Raw genomic sequence first — 21731 nt, 5'->3', positions numbered from 1 at the left:
ACTGGGTCACGTAGGGTCAGAAACTAGGTCATTAGGTCTAAAAATAGAAAAACCTTGTGACCTCTCTAGAGGCCATATTTCTCAATGCATCTTCATGAAAATTGGTCAGAATGTTTATCTTGATGAAATCTAGGTCAAGTTCGAAACTGGGTCAAGTGGGGTTAAAAACTAGGTCAGTAGATCTAAAAATAGAAAAACCTTGTGACCTCTCTAGAGGCCATATTTTTCATGAGATCTTCATGAATATTGGTCAGAATGTTCACCTTGACGATATCTAGGTCTAGTTTGAAACTGGGTCGTGTGGGGTCAAAAACTAGGTCAATAGATCTAAAAATAGAAAAACCTTGTGACCTTTCTAGTGGCCATATTTCTCAATGGATCTTCATGAAAATTGGTCAGAATGTTCACCTTGATGATATCTAGGTCAAGTTCAAAACTGGGTCATGTGCGGTCAAGAACTAGGTCAGTAGGTCTAAAAATAGGAAAACCTTGTGACCTCTCTAGAGGCTATATTTTTCAATGGATCTTCATGAAAATTAGTCAGAATGTTTACCTTGAAGATATCTAGGTCAAGTTCGAAACTGGGTCATGTGGGGTTAAAAACTGGGTCAGTAGATCTAAAAATAGAAAAACCTTGTGACCTCTCTAGAGGCCATATTTTTCATGAGATCTTCATGAATATTGGTCAGAATGTTCATCTTGATGATATCTAAGTCAGATTCAAAACTGGGTCACGTGGGGTCAAAAACTGGGTCAGTAGGTCTAAAAATAGAAAAAACCTTGTGACCTCTCTAGAGGCCATATTTCTCAATGGATCTTCATGAAAATTGGTGAGAATGTTCAGCTTGATGATATCTAGGTCAGGTTCCTAACTGAGTCATGTGCGGTCAAAAACTAGGTCAGTAGGTCGAAAAATAGAAAAACCTTGTGACCTCTCTAGAGGCCATATTTTTCACGAGATCTTCATGAAAATTGGTGAGAATGTTCACTTTGATGATATCTAGGTCAAGTTTAAAAGTGGGTCACGTGCCTTCAAAAACTAGGTCATTAGGTCAAATAATAGAAAAACCTTGTGACCTCTCTAGAGGCCATGTTTTTCAATGGATCTTCATGAAAATTGGTCAGAATTTTTTATCTTGATGATATCTAGGTCACATGTGCTCAAAAACTAGGTCACTATGTCAAATAATAGAAATAACGATGTCATACTCAGTTGAACACTGGGTCATGTGGAGATAGGTGAGCGATTCAGGACCATCATGGTCCTCTTGTTCTTAGAGTTATTGCCCTTTAATTGTTTAAAAATCTACAGATTTGTACATACCAAACCAACCAATTGGTAGAATTTCATTAAACTTCTTTCATTCTTTTCCATGGACATTTATTATAAACATGTGAAGTTGTGTACCCACACCTGGTCACCACCTTGCCTTGGTCACATCCCCTCCCCGCTGGCCCCGCCCCCCTACCCCAACCAAAAAAAAAATCATTTATTTTCTGTTGAATTGATTTTCACTAATGAAATTTGCTTCTTAGTAACATCCTTAACTTTTTGCCGGATATATTTTTTTGGGTAACTTTTTCATTACTAGTCATACGGAAAAATCGAGACCACTTTTCTGTAGTATGAAATGCATGTTACATCCAATTTTGAGGTGTATTTTGACTTATCTCTACCTGGTAAGGATTTTTTTGTGGACTTAAAATTTTTTGGGTTTTTTTTTTTTTTTTGGATTTTTTTTTTTTTAGATTTACTTCCCTTAGTTGTTACTATAAATAACTTACTGTGAAATCATTTAATTTCGTGGGCATGAAATTTCGTGGTTTAAGTCAAAACGGCAATTTCGTGGGGGTTTGAATTCGTGGATTTCAACTTTTGAACATAAAATTAATTGGAATTTTACTTGTTCGTTGGGATTTAATTTCATGGATTGACTCAACCACGAGATCCACGAAAATTAGTCCCCCACGAAAATTAATGATTTCACAGTATATTGAAACTTTTTTATAATTGACCAAAGGGAAAAACCAAGACCACTTTTCTGTGGTACAACACCGATATTACTTCTAACTTTTACATGTATTCTAAGGTATCTCTGCCTGGTAAGGAGGTTTTTTTTGTGGAGTTAGAAAAACAAAAGAATTACAATAATTACTAAACAACCACAAAATTAAAATTCCATTTGCAAATATAGGTGCTAGTGTAAAGAAATTTGCTGTGAGGGGCGTATATTGTGACATTCTGGCACTCTTGTTAAGAATGAAAATACCAGTTACCAGGGATACATATTGTTTTTGCCCTGTCTGTCCGTCACACTTCATTTCCGATAAATAACTGGAGAACCATTTGACCTAGAACCTGCAAACTTCATAGGGTGACAGGGCTTATGGAGTAGACGACCCCTATTGTATTTGGGGTCACTCCGTCAAAGGTCAAGGTCACAGGGGCCTGAACATGGAAAACCATTTCCGATAAATAACTTGAGAACCTATTGACCAAGAATGTTGAAACTTCATACGGTGATTGGTCATGCAGAGTAGATGACCCCTATTGTTTTTTGGGGTCACTCCTTCAAAGGTCAAGGTCACGGGGGCCTGAACATGGAAGACCATTTCTGGTCAGTAACTTGAGAACCACTTGACCCAGAATGTTGAAACTTAATAGGATGATTGGACATGCAGAGTAGATGACCCCTATTGATTTTGGGGTCACTCTATTAAAGGTCAAGGTCACAGCGGACAGAACATGGAAATCCATTTCCGGTCAATTACTTGAGAACCATTTGACCTAGAACCTTCAAACTTCATAGGGTGATAGGACTTACAGAGTAGATGACCCCTGGGATCACTCCATCAAAGTTCAAGGTCACAAGGGGCTGAACGTAGAAAACGCTTTCCAATCAATAACTTGAGAAGCACTTGACCCAGAATGTTTAAACTTAATAGGATGATTGGACATGCAGAGTAGATAACCCCTACTGATTTTGTGGTCACTTGATCAAAGGTCAAGGTCACAGGGGCCTGAACATGGAAAACCGTTTCCAATTCATAACTTGAGAACCACTAGGCCCAGAATGTTGAAACTTAGTGGGATGATTGGACATGCCAAGTAGATGATCCCTATTGCAGCCAACCGTCAGTGTCTCTTTGACTTTCGCTTCTTGCCTATATGACTATGCATTTTGGGAGACATGCACTTTTCTACAAAAGCATCTTCTAGTTACTGGTATTGTAATACAAGTTTGATTCAGCATTATGTCTTTGTTAAACAACACGTTTATATAGAATAGTCCAAGAAAAGGCAGTTTAAATGAACTGTGATGTTTTATATTTCCATTGATAGATGGAGCAAAAGAGGCCCTGCAGGAGTGGCAGTTCTCAGGAACAAAGGTATGTTCATTGTTGTCCTAAAGAACTTTGCAAGCTCTCTAAGTAGCTGGCTTAAGGCATTTCGAGACTTAAGTTACTGAAGAAAATTATTCAAAAAGTTGCATATTCCACATGCATGTTTATGAGATATGGTTGTTAATGACTAAAATGGCCAGTCAAATATGAAAGCACTATTTCTTGGTAGCAACAAGCAGGTAGACATAAATTTTAAGTTATTTGACATATTACAATTGTAATTTATACAAGTTTGTTTCATTGTGAAATGACAGCCAGTGAAGAAGAAACGAAACAAGAAGAAGACATCAACAACTCAGGCACCTCCTGCTGGAGCACAGTCTGCTAGTATAGCACAGACTCCAGACAGCGAAACAGGCTCAGCAACAACCTGCGTTCTGAACGGAGATATCTCTCACCCACCTGTGATAAATGGAGTTTTAGATAATGGTTAGAAGTATTTTTTTTGGACATTTTTCTCTTTGATATACATTCAGTATAATTGACTGAGGTTTCTCACATGTTCACTGATACTAGGTATCAAACTGAGTTACTAACATTTAAATAGTTTTATTGTACTATTTACACTTTATTCATGCTTAAGGAGGTAGGTTACCTTCATATTTGTATGTGCGCATGTCCAACCGGAAGTTAACGTGACGATTTACGACGACGTTTACGACAAATTAAATGTGTTTGTATATTCATTCTCCTGAAAACAAATCATGAACCTGCCTCCGATCTGTTACTTTATGGTTTAATAATGCAGAAATAATGAATCAATCGCCGCAGAAACGCTTCAAAACAATGTTGCCTTAAAATGACGTCATTGACGTCATGACGTTACGTGTCAGTTACCGCGCAAAATTAATAGCTTTTATCTTGAAAGTACGTATTTCTGTGCATTTTCTTTATTTTAACTATCTTCAAATAACAAATATTTGCTGAAATATTTGTTATGAATCTTTTGCTCTGAATAATCATCAATATTTTGCTTCTTTTATGTAGTTATATTGAAACGTTATGCGGATTGTAAGAAAATGGATGATGGTAACCAATGTTATTTGGAATATAGTTGGATGAAAGGTTACTTGTAACGGCCATTTTCAAATAAAAAATCTAGCAGTTTGATTTGTATTACCTATTTTTCAGGTTCCATTGATAATTGTTACTTATATACTAAAAATAAGATCTAAAACTGTTCAATTTTCAGTAGAAAAATGTGATTCCTTAAATTTAATTGATGTTACCATGGAAACGAAGCCCGTGACCTATGTATCTAAATGTAAAATTCAAAAGCGTTGACACTGGTCTATTTAAGAAACACAACTTCGGCTTTTTATTTTCATTTCAACAATATCCATAAGAATAATATCAGCATGCTGAACGATTTTTCCATGAAAAATGCCAGGCGAGGGGTACTGCCGTATGTATTCTAAGCTGTAAAATTTGTTTGAATAAATGCAAATAACAAGAAAATATAACTTACGTTAGAAATAATATGTTTTAAAGCTAAAGTAACTAGAAAGATAATCTTATTCAATATTTTTTTTATAAGAAATTACGACAAAAAGTAAGATATAAGCTATTTTAAACATCTATGTTGCCATGGTTACTGTAAACTTTAAGAAAACTAGGTACCATGTAAAGTGCATGGTATGTTGCTTCTAATATTTCCCAAATATTCCATGTTAGTCATTAACAGAATGCCACTTAGGCGGTCGAAAACCCCTATTTTTATACATAGTTGTTTAAAAATGAGAGAAAATGCGTTACCATGGAAACACGAGCCCCGCGACATATGCATTTAAAGCTTATATTAGAAAGCTAACGTGCATACTAGGAAAATTAATATTTATGCAGACTTCTACGAATATCAATGAAACTAAAATACGCTGAAAAGTGTTAAATATCCGTATTTTCCTTCTTTTTTTAATATGAAATATCTTTAGAGGGTCATGTTCTTCAAACCTAGATAAAAATTGAACTTGAAGGGACAGAGACAAACGAAATTGAGATTGTAGCAGTTAAAACATCATATTACACGAAATACAAAAACATGTTGCGGTTAAACTAACTTGAATTTACCCTTGTAGCAAGGTAACCTACCTCCTTAAGTTCATAGGAAGTTTCACTCCTAAGAGGAGATGCGCGTATTATCTTCGTGTTCCGGTCAGATGATTTTTTTCTGGAGTTATTGCCCTTTGATTATTCAACAGTAGTATACTATAGTAATTTAAGTAAAATTCTTGTCCAGTGTATTTCTCAGCAACCACAGGTTGGAATTTAGCCGAGTTCCATCATCAAGAGGAGATGGGCATATTATCTTCATGTTCCGGTCGGATGATTTTATACAGAGTTATTGCCCTTTGATTATTCAATAATAGTATACTATAGTACAGTTCTTGTCTGGAATATTTCTCAGCAACCACCGATTGGAATTCAGCCATACTTCATAGGAGGCTTTACTGTTAAGAGGAGATGCGGGTATTTAATCTTGGTGTTTCGGTTGGATGATTTTTTCACTATTTATTGCCCTTTGAATATTCAACATTAGTAAACTATAGCGACATCATAGTCAGGAGTATTTCTCAGCAACCACAGACTGAAATTCAACAAGAATTCATCGTATGCTTCACTCTCAATAGGAGGTTTGCATATTTTCTTCATATGTTGGAATGATTTTTCAATGAGATATTGCCCTTTGGTCATTCAAAATCAGTAAACTATAATTATTTGCAGAGTCAGTAAATTCCAATTTTGTTTTTTTTATATGCAAATTTTGGGGAGCATCCATCGGATTTATTGATATTTTCTTGTATATAAGATGTATCTCAGTAACCACTTGTAGGAATGGATTGAAACTTAACAGTTTTCCCCGATGATTATCTGACATGCAGTGTGCATGCTCTGTAACTGTAGTTTGCTTTTTAAAAAATTATGCCCCTTTTTTAAACTTAACCAAATTTTTTGGTAATCTGTTATCTCTGTAGGCATCATAAAAGGCAGAAGTTCTATGAGTCAGCATTGTTGCCCCTTTTATACTTGTTTTTGCCTATGCATTTGTTGTTTTAACTTTTAGTGCCGAGGCTTTTGAATAGTTAAGCGTTGCTATTTTCCAACAGTTCTTTTAATGTTCATGACTGTTTTTAGTTTGTGTATCATTCTGGTTGTGAATGTTAGTGATAATAAAACCATTGTTAATATTACTGAGTCTAAAGGACTTTAAAACTGTGGACGGAAATTGTAAGGCATTAGCAGTCGACTGATTTAACCCTACAGCTGTAGCATCCATATATACCTTTTATGTTTTGTACAACTTTATAACTAATGATGTGATTTAAAAGTTATCTTTTATCAGCAAATATGGAATTTATTTTTAATGCACTTAAAAAGATGTTTTCTTCTGTAAATAATGCAACATTCCTTTATTGTCACTGGGTCTAGAACAGTTTGTATAGCACCTTTGTGATATATAATAAACATTGAAAGTACTGGCACAGTGTTTAATGGCAAATGAATGCAAACCTGCATTGGGAATGTAGTTATTCTTGAATAAACCAATAGCAAAAGAGGGTTAAATTAAGACCACTTATCTAGATAGCATACCTCAATTTCTTACAAAGTCTCAAACATTAATTTTACTGCATTTTACAAAATGCATAATCAGTAATAATGGGGAGGAAAAACCATTTGTTTTAATATCATTTTCTTCTTTAGAACTAGACATTAGTCATTCAGTTACGGTAATCTCAAATGGACCAACAACATATCATGTTCCTGCCACTGGCGCCACCTCACCATACCCCACCCAGTCAGCCACAACAACAGCTGCTGCTGAAGATAGTAATCATTTTGATGTCACCTTGCCTAACAGCATTACAAGTCAGTCTGAATCAAATGTCACCAATTCAGCAATAGAGGTGAAGGTCATACCAGAGTTGAAGGTGACAGGAGATAAAGGGGCCAAAGAGAAGTCACCAAGTCCTCAGCCCCAAAGACAGCATCATTCAAATCATCATCATAATAGACAAAGAGCACACTCAGGTATGTAACTGTTGATACTAGACAAAGAGCACACTCGGGTATGTACCTGTTGATACTAGACAAAGAGCACACTCTGGTATGTAACTGTTGATACTAGACAAAGAGAACACTCGGGTATGTAACTGTTGATACTAGACAAAGAGCACACTCAGGTATGTACCTGTTGATACTAGACAAAGAGCACACTCGGGTATGTACCTGTTGATACTAGACAAAGAGCACACTCTGGTATGTACCTGTTGATACTAGACAAAGAGCACACTCGGGTATGTAACTGTTGATAATAGACAAAGAGCACACTCTGGTATGTACCTGTTGATAATAGACAAAGAGCACAATCGGGTATGTAACTGTTGATAGTAGACAAAGAGCACACTCGGGTATGTAACTGTTGATACACTCAGGTATGTAACTGTTGATACTAGACAAAGAGCACACTCGGGTATGTAACTGTTGGTACTAGACAAAGAGCACACTCGGGTATGTACCTGTTGATACTAGACAAAGAGCACAATCGGGTATGTAACTGTTGATAGTAGACAAAGAGCACACTCGGGTATGTAACTGTTGATACACTCAGGTATGTAACTGTTGATACTAGACAAAGAGCACACTCAGGTATGTAACTGTTGGTACTAGACAAAGAGCACACTCGGGTATGTAACTGTTGATAATAGACAAAGAGCACACTCTGGTATGTACCTGTTGATAATAGACAAAAAGCACACTCGGGTATGTAACTGTTGATAGTAGACAAAGAGCACACTCAAGTATGTAACTGTTGATACACTCAGGTATGTAACTGTTGATACTAGACAAAGAGCACACTCGGGTATGTAACTGTTGGTACTAGACAAAGAGCACACTCGGGTATGTACCTGTTGATACTAGACAAAGAGCACAATCGGGTATGTAACTGTTGATAGTAGACAAAGAGCACACTCGGGTATGTAACTGTTGATACACTCAGGTATGTAACTGTTGATACTAGACAAAGAGCACACTCAGGTATGTAACTGTTGGTACTAGACAAAGAGCACACTCGGGTATGTAACTGTTGATAATAGACAAAGAGCACACTCTGGTATGTACCTGTTGATAATAGACAAAAGCACACTCGGGTATGTAACTGTTGATAGTAGACAAAGAGCACACTCAAGTATGTAACTCTTGATACTAGAAAAATAGCACACTTGGGTATGTAACTGTTTATACTAATCAAAAAGCACACTCAGTTATGTAACTGTCGATACAAGACAAAGAGCACATTCGGGTATGTAACTGTTGATACTGAACAAAGAGCACGCTCGGGTATGTAACTGTTGAGAGCACACTCGGGTATGTAACTGTTGAGAGCACACTCGTGTATGTAACTGTTGATACTAGGTAAAGAGCACACTCGGGTATGTAACTATTGATACTGGACAAAGAGCACACTCGGGTATGTAACTGTTGATACTTGACAAAGAGCACACTTGGGTATGTAACTGTTGATACTAGACAAAGAGCACACTCTGGTGTGAAACTGTTGATAATAGACAAAGAGCACACTCGGGTGTGTAACTGTTGATACAAGACAAAGAGCCTACTCGGGTATGTACCTGTTGATAATAGACAAAGAGCACACTCAGGTATGTAACTGTTGATACTGAACAAAGAGCACACTCAGGTATGTAACTGTTGATACAAGACAAAGAGCCTACTCGGGTATGTACCTGTTGATACTAGACAAAGAGCACACTCGGGTATGTAACTGTTGATACTAGACAAAGAGTACACTCGGGTATGTAACTGTTGATACTGAACAAAGAGCACACTCGGGTACACTCATGTATGTAACTGTTGATACAGGACAAAGAGCACACTCGGGTATGTAACTATTGATACTGGACAAAGAGCACACTCGGGTATGTAACTGTTGATACTTGACAAAGAGCACACTTGGGTATGTAACTGTTGATACTAGACAAAGAGCACACTCGGGTGTGTAACTGTTGATACTTGACAAAGAGCACACTCGGATGTGTAACTGTTGATACAAGACAAAGAGCCTACTCGGGTATGTACCTGTTGATAATAGACAAAGAGCACACTCAGGTATGTAACTGTTGATACTGAACATAGAGCACACTCAGGTATGTAACTGTTGATACAAGACAAAGAGCCTACTCGGGTATGTACCTGTTGATAATAGACAAAGAGCACACTCAGGTATGTAACTGTTGATACTGAACAAAGAGCACACTCAGGTATGTAACTGTTGATACAAGACAAAGAGCCTACTCGGGTATGTACCTGTTGATAATAGACAAAGAGCACACTCAGGTATGTAACTGTTGATACTAGACAAAGAGCACACTCGGGTATGTAACTGTTGATACTAGACAAAAAGCACACTCGGGTATGTAACTGTTGATACTAGACAAAGAGCACACTCGGGTGTGTAACTGTTGATAATAGACAAAGAGCACACTCAGGTATGTACCTGTTGATACAAGACAAAGAGCACACTCGGGCATGTACCTGTTGATAATAGACAAAGAGCACACTCATGTATGTAACTGTTGATACAGGACAAAGAGCACACTCAGTTATGTAACTGTTGATACTGGACAAAGAGCACACTCGGGTATGTAACTGTTGATACTGGACAAAGAGCACACTCGGGTATGTAACTGTTGATACTAGACAAAGAGCACACTCAGTTATGTAACTGTTGATACTAGACAAAGAGCACACTCGGGTATGTAACTGTTGATACTGGACAAAGAGCACACTCAGGTATGTAACTGTTGATACTAGACAAAGAGCACACTCAAGTATGTAACTGTTGATACTAGACAAAGAGCACACTCAGTTATGTAACTGTTGATACTGGACAAAGAGCACACTCGGGTATGTAACTGTTGATACTGGACAAAGAGCACACTCAGGTATGTAACTGTTGATACTGGACAAAGAGCACACTCAGTTATGTAACTGTTGATACTGGACAAAGAGCACACTCGGGTATGTAACTGTTGATACTAGACAAAGAGCACACTCGGGTATGTAACTGTTGATACTTGACAAAGAGCACACTCGGGTATGTAACTGTTGATACTGGACAAAGAGCACACTCGGGTATGTAACTGTTGATACTTGACAAAGAGCACACTCCGGTATGTAACTGTTGATACTTGACAAAGAGCACACTCAGTTATGTAACTGTTGATACTGGACAAAGAGCACACTTGGGTATGTAACTGTTGATACTGGACAAAGAGCACACTCAGGTATGTAACTGTTGATACTTGACAAAGAGCACACTCGGGTATGTAACTGTTGATACTGGACAAAGAGCACACTCTGGTATGTAACTGTTGATACTAGACAAAGAGCACACTCGGGTGTGTAACTGTTGATACTTGACAAAGAGCACACTCGGGTATGTAACTGTTGATACTAGACAAAGAGCACACTCAGTTATGTAACTGTTGATACTGGACAAAGAGCACACTCGGGTATGTAACTGTTGATACTTGACAAAGAGCACACTTGGGTATGTAACTGTTGATACTAGACAAAGAGCACACTCAAGTATGTAACTGTTCTTAATAAACAAAGAGCACATACTCGAGTCCTAAGTTCTTAATAAACAAAGAGCACATACACAAGTCCTAAGTTCTTAATAAACAAAGAGCACACTCAGGTGTTTAATTAGCAGACTTGTGTATATAACTGTTCTTAATTAACAAAGAGTACACTCGGGCACCATGGTATGACTACCACCCTTGATTTTCTTTAACTTCAGATAACCGTCTACAAATTCATTGAAATATTATTAGGGCACCTGTCATGCACACTGAACCGCACTCAGAAACTGGACTAAATTATGTATTAAAGACGTTTATGTTTTCTCGTAGTTGAAGAGGAAAGTAAAAGTGCTTATATTTTCAGGATCTCATGGCCACAATGACAGCAGAGATAGGACAGCAAGTACATCATCAACAGATGGAAAAACAGGGAAAAAACATGCTCACTGTAAGTATTTTCTCACCTGTGTAATCATTTTGCACTATTTTCTTAACATGAATTAATTAGATGTAGAAAAGTGGAGCAAACAATCAACACTTGATGATCGGAACACAAATTTGCTAATGACTGATTATATTATTGGAAGTAACACTACGTCAGTGTCTGAATTCAAGGTTACATGGGTCAAAAACCCATCACAATATACTCGCTATTTACTCAGAAGTTATTTGGGAATATCTGTCTTGTGTAGTATAACATATGGTTGTGTCAATGTAAGAAGGAGAATATGATACTTTTTATATGTTTTCAGTGGGTCTGGAAAGATCAGCCAAGGATCTACACAGGCAAACTGTATCCCTGGACCGTCTTCGTCTCATCTTTAATGAAGAGGTGGACAAATCTTGCAAAAGAATAAAATCTGTATTTGATGAAGTCAGAACCTGGTAATTATCAGCTCTCAGATACACATTTGTTATATTTATCTTGTAAATTAAAAGTCATTTATGACCAATGCAGGGCTTTTTTCTCCCCAGTTTTTGGAAGAAACCGTAGCCTGTTTCTTTTGGGAAATTCAAGTGTTATTTTTGTTGGAATTTGGGCAAATTCAACAAAGATTTTGTTTGAAAGTGGGAATTTTTTGGGAATTATCCCCAAAAGTTGGGAAATTAAAGCATGTTTTTAGATTGGGAAGCCACCAAATTTCGGCCTCTGTTATAGACATCCTCTACCTCTAACTTCACAGATATACTCTGTAATGACAAGAGACTGGTCTGTCTTGGAACATTTGTAATGTAATTTCAACTTTGTCAGATGAGGAAGTTTTTACCATTTTTAGCTTGTCGGATTTTTGAAAAAAAACTGAGGTATTGTCACTTGATTATTGGTGTTGACATTAGTTAAGATTTCTGTTTAGGTCAACTTTTTAGCTCACCTGAGCACAGAGTGCTCATGGTGAGGTATTGTGATCACGCTGTGTCCGTCGTGCATGCGTCCGTCGTCAACATTTGTGTTTAAACAACATCTCCTCTAAAACAACTGAATGGATTTTGATGAAACTTGGCCATGATGTTCCTTGGGTGGTCTTCTACCAAAGTTGTTCAAACCGTTCCGCTTGGTTGCACATAGGGGCAACCAGAGCTAAAAATAGAAAAAAACTTCAAACAACATCTCCTTCTAAACCGATGGTCCAATTTTGAAATAATTTCACACAAATGGTCCTAATGTCACCCTCTACCAAGATTATTCAAATTATACCGATTCGTCAAAAAACATGGCCTTCCTGTATATGTATATAGTGGAAACTTTAAAAATCTTCTTGTATGAAACTGCTGACCCGATTTTGAAATAATTTTACAGAAATGGTCCTTATGTGACCCTCTACCAAGATTATTCAAATTATACCGATTCGTCAAAAAACATGGCCGACAGAGGGCGTGGTTACTTTTCCCTATATGTATATAGTGGAAACTTTAAAAATCTCCTTGTATGAAACTGCTGGCCCAATTTTGAAATAGTTTTACAAAAATGGTCCTTGTGTGACCTTCTACCAAGATTGTTCAAATTATTCTGATTCGTCAAAAAACATGGCCGCCAGAGGGCGTGGTCACTTTTCCCTATATGTATATAGTGGAAAATTTAAAAATCTTCTTATATGAAACTGCTGGCCCGATTTTAGAATAATTTTACACAAATGGTCCTTGTGTGACCCTCTAGTACGATTGTTCAATTATTTTGATTCGTCAAAAAACATGGCTGCCAGAGGGCGTGGTCACTTCCCTGTAAGTATATAGTGGAAACTTTAAAAATCTTCTTGTGTGAAAGTGCTGGCCCGAAATCTTTCTTGTCCAAACGCACAGGGCCTAGGGCTTTGATATTTGGTATGTAAAATCATCTAGTGTCCTCTACCAGGGTCAAATATGGCCCTGCCCCGGGGGGTCACATGGTTTATATAGTCTTACATAGGGAAAAGCTTTGAAAATCTTTTTTTCGGAAACCACAGGGCCTAGGGCTTTGATATTTTGTATGTGACATCATCTAGTGGTTCTCTACTAAGATTGTTCAAATTATTCCCTTAGGGTCAAATATGGCCCCACCTTGGAGGTCACATGGTTTACATAGACTTATATAGGGAAAACTTTAAAAATCTTCTTGTCCAAAACCACAAAGCCTAGGGCTTTGATATTTGTAATGTAGCATCATCTAGTGGTTCTTTACCAAGTTTGTTCAAATTATCCCCCTAGGGTCAAATATGGCTCCACCCCGGGGGTCACATGGTTTATATAGACTTGTATAGGGAAAAACTTTAAAAACCTTCTTGTCCATATCCTACAAGATTCAGATTTGGACCACATGTATAGTTTTGAGTGGCTAGATGAACCTTGACATGAGTTGACCTTGATCTTGACCTAGTGACCTAATTTTGCATTTCTGTAGCTACAGCCTTCAAATTTGGACCACATGCATAGATTTGTGTACCGAAATCAACTTTGACCTTGACATTGACCTAGTGACCTACTTTCACATTTTTGAAGGTACAGGCTTCAAATTTGGACCACATGCATAGTTTTGTGTTCCGAAATGAAATTTGACCTTGATTTTAACCTAGTGACCTTCTTTCACATTTCTCAAGCTACAGTCTTCAAATTTGGACCACATGCATAGTTTTGTTTACCGAAATGAACTTTGACCTTGATCTTTACTTAGTGACCTACTTTCACATTTCTGTAGCTACATCCTTCAAATTTGGACCACATGCATATATGTTTGTGTACTGAAATAAACTTTGACCTTGACATTGACCTAGTGACCTACTTTCACATGTAAGAAGATACAGGCTTCAAACTTGGACCACATGCATCTTCTCTGAATCAATAATAGCTAGAGCCTTGATTTTGGTGTGTGATATCAGAGTTGTACTGTCTAACTATTGCCCTAGGCGAAAGAATGTGTGTGACGGCTAACTTAGAAGAAACCTATCAATACTTGTACCATTATGTTATGCAAACACACTTAAATCCTTATAGTCAGGTGAGCGCTTTAGGGTCAATGACCCTCTTGTTTTATAAAAAGATCATAAGAGCTATAACTTTGAAACTTAGCACACTTGTTAATCATCATCAGCTGAAGTAGGTAAAGAAGAATAACTCTCAGGTGCAATTTGTTAGAATTATGTCTCCCCCCTGGAGACATATTGTTTTTGCCCTGTCCATCCGTACGTCACACTTCATTTCCGATCAATAACTGGAGAACCATTTGATCTAGAACCTTCAAACTTCATAGGGTTGTAGGGCTGCTGGAGTAGACGACCCCTATTGCTTTTGGGATCACTCTGTCAAAGGTCAAGGTCACAGGGGCCTGAAAATTGAAAACCATTTCCGATATCATCAATAACTAGAGAACCACTTGACCCAGAATGTTGAAACTTCGTAGGATGATTGGTCATGTAGAGTAGATGACCCCTGTTGTTTTTGGGGTCAAAGGTCAAGGTCACAGGGGCCTGAACATTGAAAACCATTTCTGATCAGTAACTTGAGAACCACTTGACCCAGAATGTTGAAGCTTCATAGGGTAATTGGTCATGCAGAGTAGATGACCCCTATCGATTTTGGGGTCACTCTGTTAAAGGTCAAGGTCACAGGGGCCTGAACATCGAAAACCGTTTCTGATCAATAACTTGAGAACCTCTCTACCCAAGATGTTGAAACTTCATAGGATGATTGTTCATGCAGAGTAAATGACCCCTATTGTTTTTTGGGTCACTCCGTTAAAGGTCAAGGTCACAGGGGTCTGAACATTGATAACCATTTCCGATCAATAACTTGAGAACCTCTTGATCCAGAATGTTGAAACTTCATAGGATGATTGAACATGCAGAGTAGATGACCCCTATCAATTTTGGGGTCACTCTGTTGAAGGTCAAGGTCACAGGAGCCTGATCATGGAAAACAATTTCCGATCAATAACTTGAGAAGCACTTGACCCAGAATGTTGAAACTTCATAGGATGATTGAACATGCAGATTAGGTGACCCTTATTGATTTTTGGGTCAGTCTATTAAAGGTCAAGGTCACAGGGGCCTGGTCATGTAAAATCATTTCCGGAAAATAACTTGAGAACCACTTGACCTAGAATGTTGAAACTTAATAGGATGATTGGACATGCAGAGTAGATGACCCCTATTTATTTTGGGGTCACTTGATCAAAGGTCAAGGTCACAGGAGCCTGAACAGTGACTTGAGAACCACTAGGCCAAGAGTGTTGAAACTTAGCAGGATGACTAGACATGCCAAGTAGATGATCCCTATTGCAGCCAACCATCAGTGTCTCTTTGACTTTCGCTCCTGACCCCTATTGACTTCTTGCATATAGATCTTTGCATTGGGGGAGACATGCGCTTTTTTACAAAAGCAATTTCTAGTTGTAGCCCCTTTTTATTAGCCCGTCTCTGAAAGAACGGGGCGCATTATGTGAATACCCGTTGCGGTGGGCGTGCGGTCGGCGTCCAAAGCATGTCCGCTCTCTAAGTTGAACAGTTTTCATCAGATCTTCACCAAACTTGCTGACAATGTTTGTGGGCATAATATCTCAGCCAAGTTTGATAACCAGCCAAATCGCTCCTGGCACTCTTGGATTATGGCCCTTGAATTACTCCAAAAACTGCGAATTTAGCCTTGTCCGCTCTCTGCGTCGAACAGTTTTCATCCGATCTTCACCAAACTTGCTGACAATGGTTGTGGGCATAATATCTCAGCCAAGTTCGATAACCACCCGAAGTGCCCCAGGCACTCTTGGATTGAATTACTTGAAAAACTGCGAATTTAGCCTTGTCCGCTCTCTAAGTTGAACTGTTTTCATCCAATCTTAACCAAACTTGCTGTTAATGTTTATGGGCATAATATCTCGGCCAAGTTCAATAACCAGCCAAAGCGCCCCAAGCACTCTTGGATTATGGCCCTTGAATTAGGCCAAGTTCGATGACGGGTGTATTTTGTGACAGTCTGGCACTCTTGTTGTACTTAAAAAAATTTAATTTCTTAATTAGATTTTTTATGCCCATTTTTCTCAAGTACTACAAGAAGTGTAGCTTTTAAAATTTGCAGAGTTGTTTACCATTTAAACAGGAAAATGTTGGCCAAGAACCATAACTCTGTCTCACTAGCATTTTGTCAGAATCATGGCCCTTTTCGTACTTAGCTAATTAGAATTTCTTGGTAAAGTCTTATTTACTGGCATGCGAGTAGTCCCCGGACAGAAATCGCATATATTTCATCCTCAAAAGCTTAAACAATATCGAGAATAAAAACGATAAACATATACACATACCTTAGCTCTGGTATTACCAGTTTAGGGTTTTTCCTGTGAAATGCCGTCAGGTTTGCGTGGAATTAGCGAGGACCGAAAAGGGGTCTGTAGAACGTCAAATTTTTACATGCTCGATAGTAATGCCCGGACACCGTTTTTTCATGAATATATTTATCGGGAACTGCCCATATGAGCTGGAATTTTGAAAAAAAAAAAATGATATTTTATATGACTGTAAAAAGAGTGCAAGTTTGCGTCAAATTTATTTGTCCCAGCCACAAGGAAAATAGCGACATCAGAAAATAGAATAATTATTCTTAAGTCACGGACAATAACTGGCTAATCGAACAAATTATGAAATATTTTGGCATATTAGTATTGTTGTCACAAAGAAAATAAGTTTTCTTGTTGAAAGTGTATGTGGGTGGTTTTCAAAATAATGAAGCAAAAGTGTGACATAGGGGTTGAAAATTCAAACTTATTTGTTAGGGTGGTCACCTATTTTTTATGATAGCAAATACTTCAGATTTAAAGGAAATAACTCTCGGAAAGTGTTGAGAAATGCCAATAAGAAAATATTTCAGCCTTTAATTCGAAAGTTCAGTGAATTTCCCGTAAGATGGGTGATAAATGTTGCAGTGTTTTATGACAAGGAATTATGTATAACAGTAATTTTTTCAACATAAATGATAAGTAATGGGTGTATGTGTATGGTTTGAAACTTATTTACTCAAATGTTTGTGGACACTGGTTTTTAAAATCACAATTTCTGCACAAATCTGACATGAAAATAAAACTTTACCTAGAAAAATTGTTGCTAAATGCAAAATAACTAACATATAATTATTAAACCTATTTTTTTCTCTCACTTTGCATGTTTATAAACCACATGCCAAATTTCAAGAATGTCCAGTAATTCTAATTTCTAGAATTGTCAACTCAAAATTGAGTTATTGTACAGATGCACAGGGGACACATACTAAAAATCAGTGTAATATTTATCCATTATTAGTTTTCTATTCATAAAAAGACTAATGGTGATCAACTTTAGTCAAATCCTATTAAAAAACTGATTTATTCCACAAAATAACTACAAAATTGAAAATTTTCACTACAAAACATGAAAATTCAACTGAATGTAATGCTTTAAAAGAAAAAATAAGTGACTTTATACATAACTAATACACTGAAATCATTTAGTTTACATGCAATGCTTATTCATAGTAGACAAATGACGAAATGCCATGCATGATAAAATGGAATAGTAAAATTCATACATACTTTATAATGTTACTAAAAAGGGTGCACAGGGGACAAATTGTATCAAAATATTTATTCATAGAATATGTTCATGGTAAGTAAAATTCTTTTAACTACACAATATTTACTAGTGAACATTAGATATTTAGGTAAATTTAAAGAGCTTAAGAAGCAATAAAATTGATGTATCCACTTTTAAACTTGAAAATTGGCAACTTCAGAAATAAATGCAAACAATGAATTTTAAATTGTCCAGGGTTTCTTATATAATGCTAAATTATCAAGTAATGCCTAAATTTTGCTTTCACACTGTTAAGAATATAGAACTGCCACCACAAATTACAGTAATGCTATGAAAATTGATATATGTCAAAAAAGGGTGCACAGGGGACATCACTTTTGGCTCTGTGAATGTTTAACAGTCAGTAATATGTGAAGTTGAATGCTGCTTTTGTATCTGTTGTAACTCCCTTTCAAGGAAAATAAAGTAAAATCCCATTTTATTTAAAGAATATAAGAAATCTGACACTTAACAACTGAAAAGGTGCACAGGGGACATTTTTAGGTGTATAGACATCCAGCAAGTTTCTGAGAAAGTTGATTTATTAAAGAAAAAAATCATACTGTGTCTTCACAGCTGAAGGGATAAGGATCTTAGAAAAACATTAAGACTTTAGAAAAGTAATAGGGTTATGAAATTGTAGTGTTCAACATTTAAATTTAGTATTTTTTTCACTATTTTTTGTGAAGGGGGTACCATCACAAGATGTGAAATATTGGTAACAATAAGATGTAGGTAATGAAAAGAAGTATTTTATTTAAATGTGCAGAGTTTAAGTTACACGAAAAAGCCAAAGCTGTTACAATAAAGCATGGTTTTAAAAAGTAAGCCACAGTTGAAAACTATACTTCATGTAAAATGTCACACTTTTTTGGGTGCACAGGGGACAAAATTAGCTATATAATTTAATATAACTTTAAAACTGTTTGATTCATTAAGCTGAAATTGCACACATTTATTGACTACATTGATTTGGATATAATTTGCCCCAAAATGCATTCTAAAGCTAAACTGAATTAAAGTAAGGTGAGAGAAAAGAAAAAGCTTCATTATTTTGAAAACCACCCATGTATCGTCTGCTAGTCGTGAAGTAAATACGTGTAGCCTTAATTTCAAAACCCTCAAGCCGGGCCTTTCTTCCACATGCGCAATAAAAACGGACGCCCCACCAGTGAAAATGTAAACAAGTAACCATGCGGTAGGATTTCCACGATTATTATACTCATAATGATTACCTGTGAAAAAATAAATTGATAAACTTCTCCAAAACAAACGTTTGTATGATTAGGCACAAAAATATGTAGACGAATCGCAAAAAAAGAGCGTTGCGGGACAGTGTCCGGGGACTACTGCTGTCCGGGGACTACTCGCATGCCAGTAAGGTCACTTTATTTGAATACTTTAGGCCATAATAAATTAATTGCTAGATCATCATCCCCGCCTGCCCCTTCTTTTTTATGCCGCCCCGACCTTTTTTATTTCTCTCTCAAAAAAAAAAAAAGAACCAAAAATGTACGAACATGCGATAGGGTTTATTTGTTTTAATGCTGCGGCAAAATACCATAGATAATGCGTTTTTTTTTTTTTTTTTTTAACCAGCCCCAACACACGGGTATAGATGACTTTCCAACTTCAAACCAAAGCAAATTTTGTTTTCGATTTTCGCCATTTTGATAAAGGGAAATTACTCTCTGTGCTTACTGTCTACGCTAAAATCTAAGATTGCCGTTACTTTCCCGTAATAGATCGAGTAGTTTAAACTTTATTTTTCTTTCAAACAAAATTAATTTCATATAAATTTAAAAGTATTTTGATGAAAGAAATATTAAAAATCACAAATATTAGGGTACTTATAAAATAAAATGGAGATCATTTTAACCGAGATCAAATGTGAACAACAAAACTGACATGAGGTGGCAAGCTAATTGACGATAATTACTGGTAATTTGATCAAAACAAAAAGACTATCACACCTTTTGTTATCAGTTTGAATTGAGAAGCTCATGTCATTTTAAACGATACCATTCCGAAATATTGAAACAGTTGCTTTCTATTTATTCAAAATATTTAAAGAAAAAAGAAAAAAAAAATATAACAATATTTTCAGTCGTCCCACCTCTCTCAATCCCGTCGGGTTTCTTCCGATTCTGGATGTAAAACCCGATCACACTGATAAAAAGTCCAAATCTCCCGATTGAAAAAATCAAACAACGCAAAAAAAAAGATTCACTCCTTTATATTAATTAATCCTCGCTAATAACGAATCTGTAAACAACAGTTTGCGGATATTTTCATTCCTGTTTACTCCTGTTGATTGTTGTTTATTGCATGATATAACAAAGCCAGATGTTGATTAATGTGTCACAACTGAAACAGGTATTTAATTTCTGTCAAATACAATCAAATTTAGATCAGTAAATGTATTGGTCCTACCTTTTTAGCTCACCTGTCACAAAGTGACAAGGTGAGCTTTTGTGATCGCGTGGTGTCTGTCGTCCGTGCGTGCGTCCGTCCGTAAACTTTTGCTTGTGACCACTCTAGAGGTCACATTTTTCATGGGATCTATATGAAAGTTGGTCAGAATGTTCATCTTGATGATATCTAGGTCAAGTTCGAAACTGGGTCACGTGCCTTCAAAAAATAGGTCAGTAGGTCTAAAAATAGAAAAACCTTGTGACCTCTCTAGAGGCCACATATTTCACAAGATCTTCATGAAAATTGGTCAGAATGTTCACCTTGATGATATCTAGGTCAAGTTTGAAACTGGGTCACGTGTGGTCAAAAAGTAGGTCAGTAGGTCTAAAAATAGAAAAACCTTGTGACCTCTCTAGAGGCCATATATTTCATGAGATCTTCATGAAAATTGGTCAGAACATTTTGATGATATCTAGGTAAAGTTCGAAACTGGGTCACATGCCTTCAAAAAATAGGTCAGTAGGTCAAATAATAGAAAAACCTTGTGACCTCTCTAAAGGCCATATTTTTCATGGGATCTGTATGAAAGTTGGTCTGAATGTTCATCTTGATGATATCTAGGTCATGTTTGAAACTGGGTCACGTGTGGTCAAAAAGTAGGTCAGTAGGTCTAAAAATAGAAAAACCTTGTGACCTCTCTAGAGGCCATATATTTCATGAGATCTTCATGAAAATTGGTCAGAATGTTCAACTTGATGATATCTAGATCAAGTTTGAAAGTGGGTCACGTGCCTTCAAAAACTAGGTCAGTAGGTCAAATAATAGAAAAACCTTGTGACCTCTTTAGAGGCCATATTTTTCATGGGATCTGTATGAAAGTTGGTCTGAATGTTCATCTTGATGATATCTAGGTCAAGTTCGAAAGTTGGTCACGTGCCTTCAAAAACTAGGTCAGTAGGTCAAATAATAGAAAAACCTTGTGACCTCTCTAAAGGCCATATTTTTCATGGGATCTGTATGAAAATTGGTCTGAATGTTCATCTTGATGATATCTAGATCAAGTTCGAAACAGGGTCATGTGCGGTCAAAAACTAGGTCAGTAGGTCCAAAAATAGAAAAACCTTGTGACCTCTCTAGAGGCCATACTTGTGAATGGATCTCCATAAAAATTGGTCAGAATGTTCATCTTGATGATTTCTAGGTCAAGTTTGAAACTGGGTCACGTGCCGTAAAAAACTAGGTCAGT

The 21731-nt window shown here is 36.8% G+C and overlaps 1 protein-coding gene across 4 annotated transcripts in view; it reads left to right on the top strand.

The window, feature by feature from the left end:
* Window positions 1-21731, top strand: part of LOC123538120 (spermatogenesis-associated serine-rich protein 2-like) — a 103624-nt gene that overhangs the window by 47453 nt on the left and 34440 nt on the right. For all 4 annotated transcript variants that reach the window (XM_053529578.1, XM_053529576.1, XM_053529577.1 and 1 more), the window contains exons 4-8: window positions 3344-3390; window positions 3660-3834; window positions 7105-7431; window positions 11371-11454; window positions 11759-11891. In XM_053529578.1, coding sequence (XP_053385553.1) covers window positions 3344-3390; window positions 3660-3834; window positions 7105-7431; window positions 11371-11454; window positions 11759-11891 — 766 coding nt within the window. The remainder of the gene's footprint in view (window positions 1-3343; window positions 3391-3659; window positions 3835-7104; window positions 7432-11370; window positions 11455-11758; window positions 11892-21731) is intronic.

This window comes from Mercenaria mercenaria, chromosome 18 (assembly GCF_021730395.1).
Source record: "Mercenaria mercenaria strain notata chromosome 18, MADL_Memer_1, whole genome shotgun sequence".
Lineage (NCBI taxonomy): Eukaryota > Metazoa > Mollusca > Bivalvia > Venerida > Veneridae > Mercenaria > Mercenaria mercenaria.
This window is presented reverse-complemented; position numbering and strand designations above follow the sequence as displayed.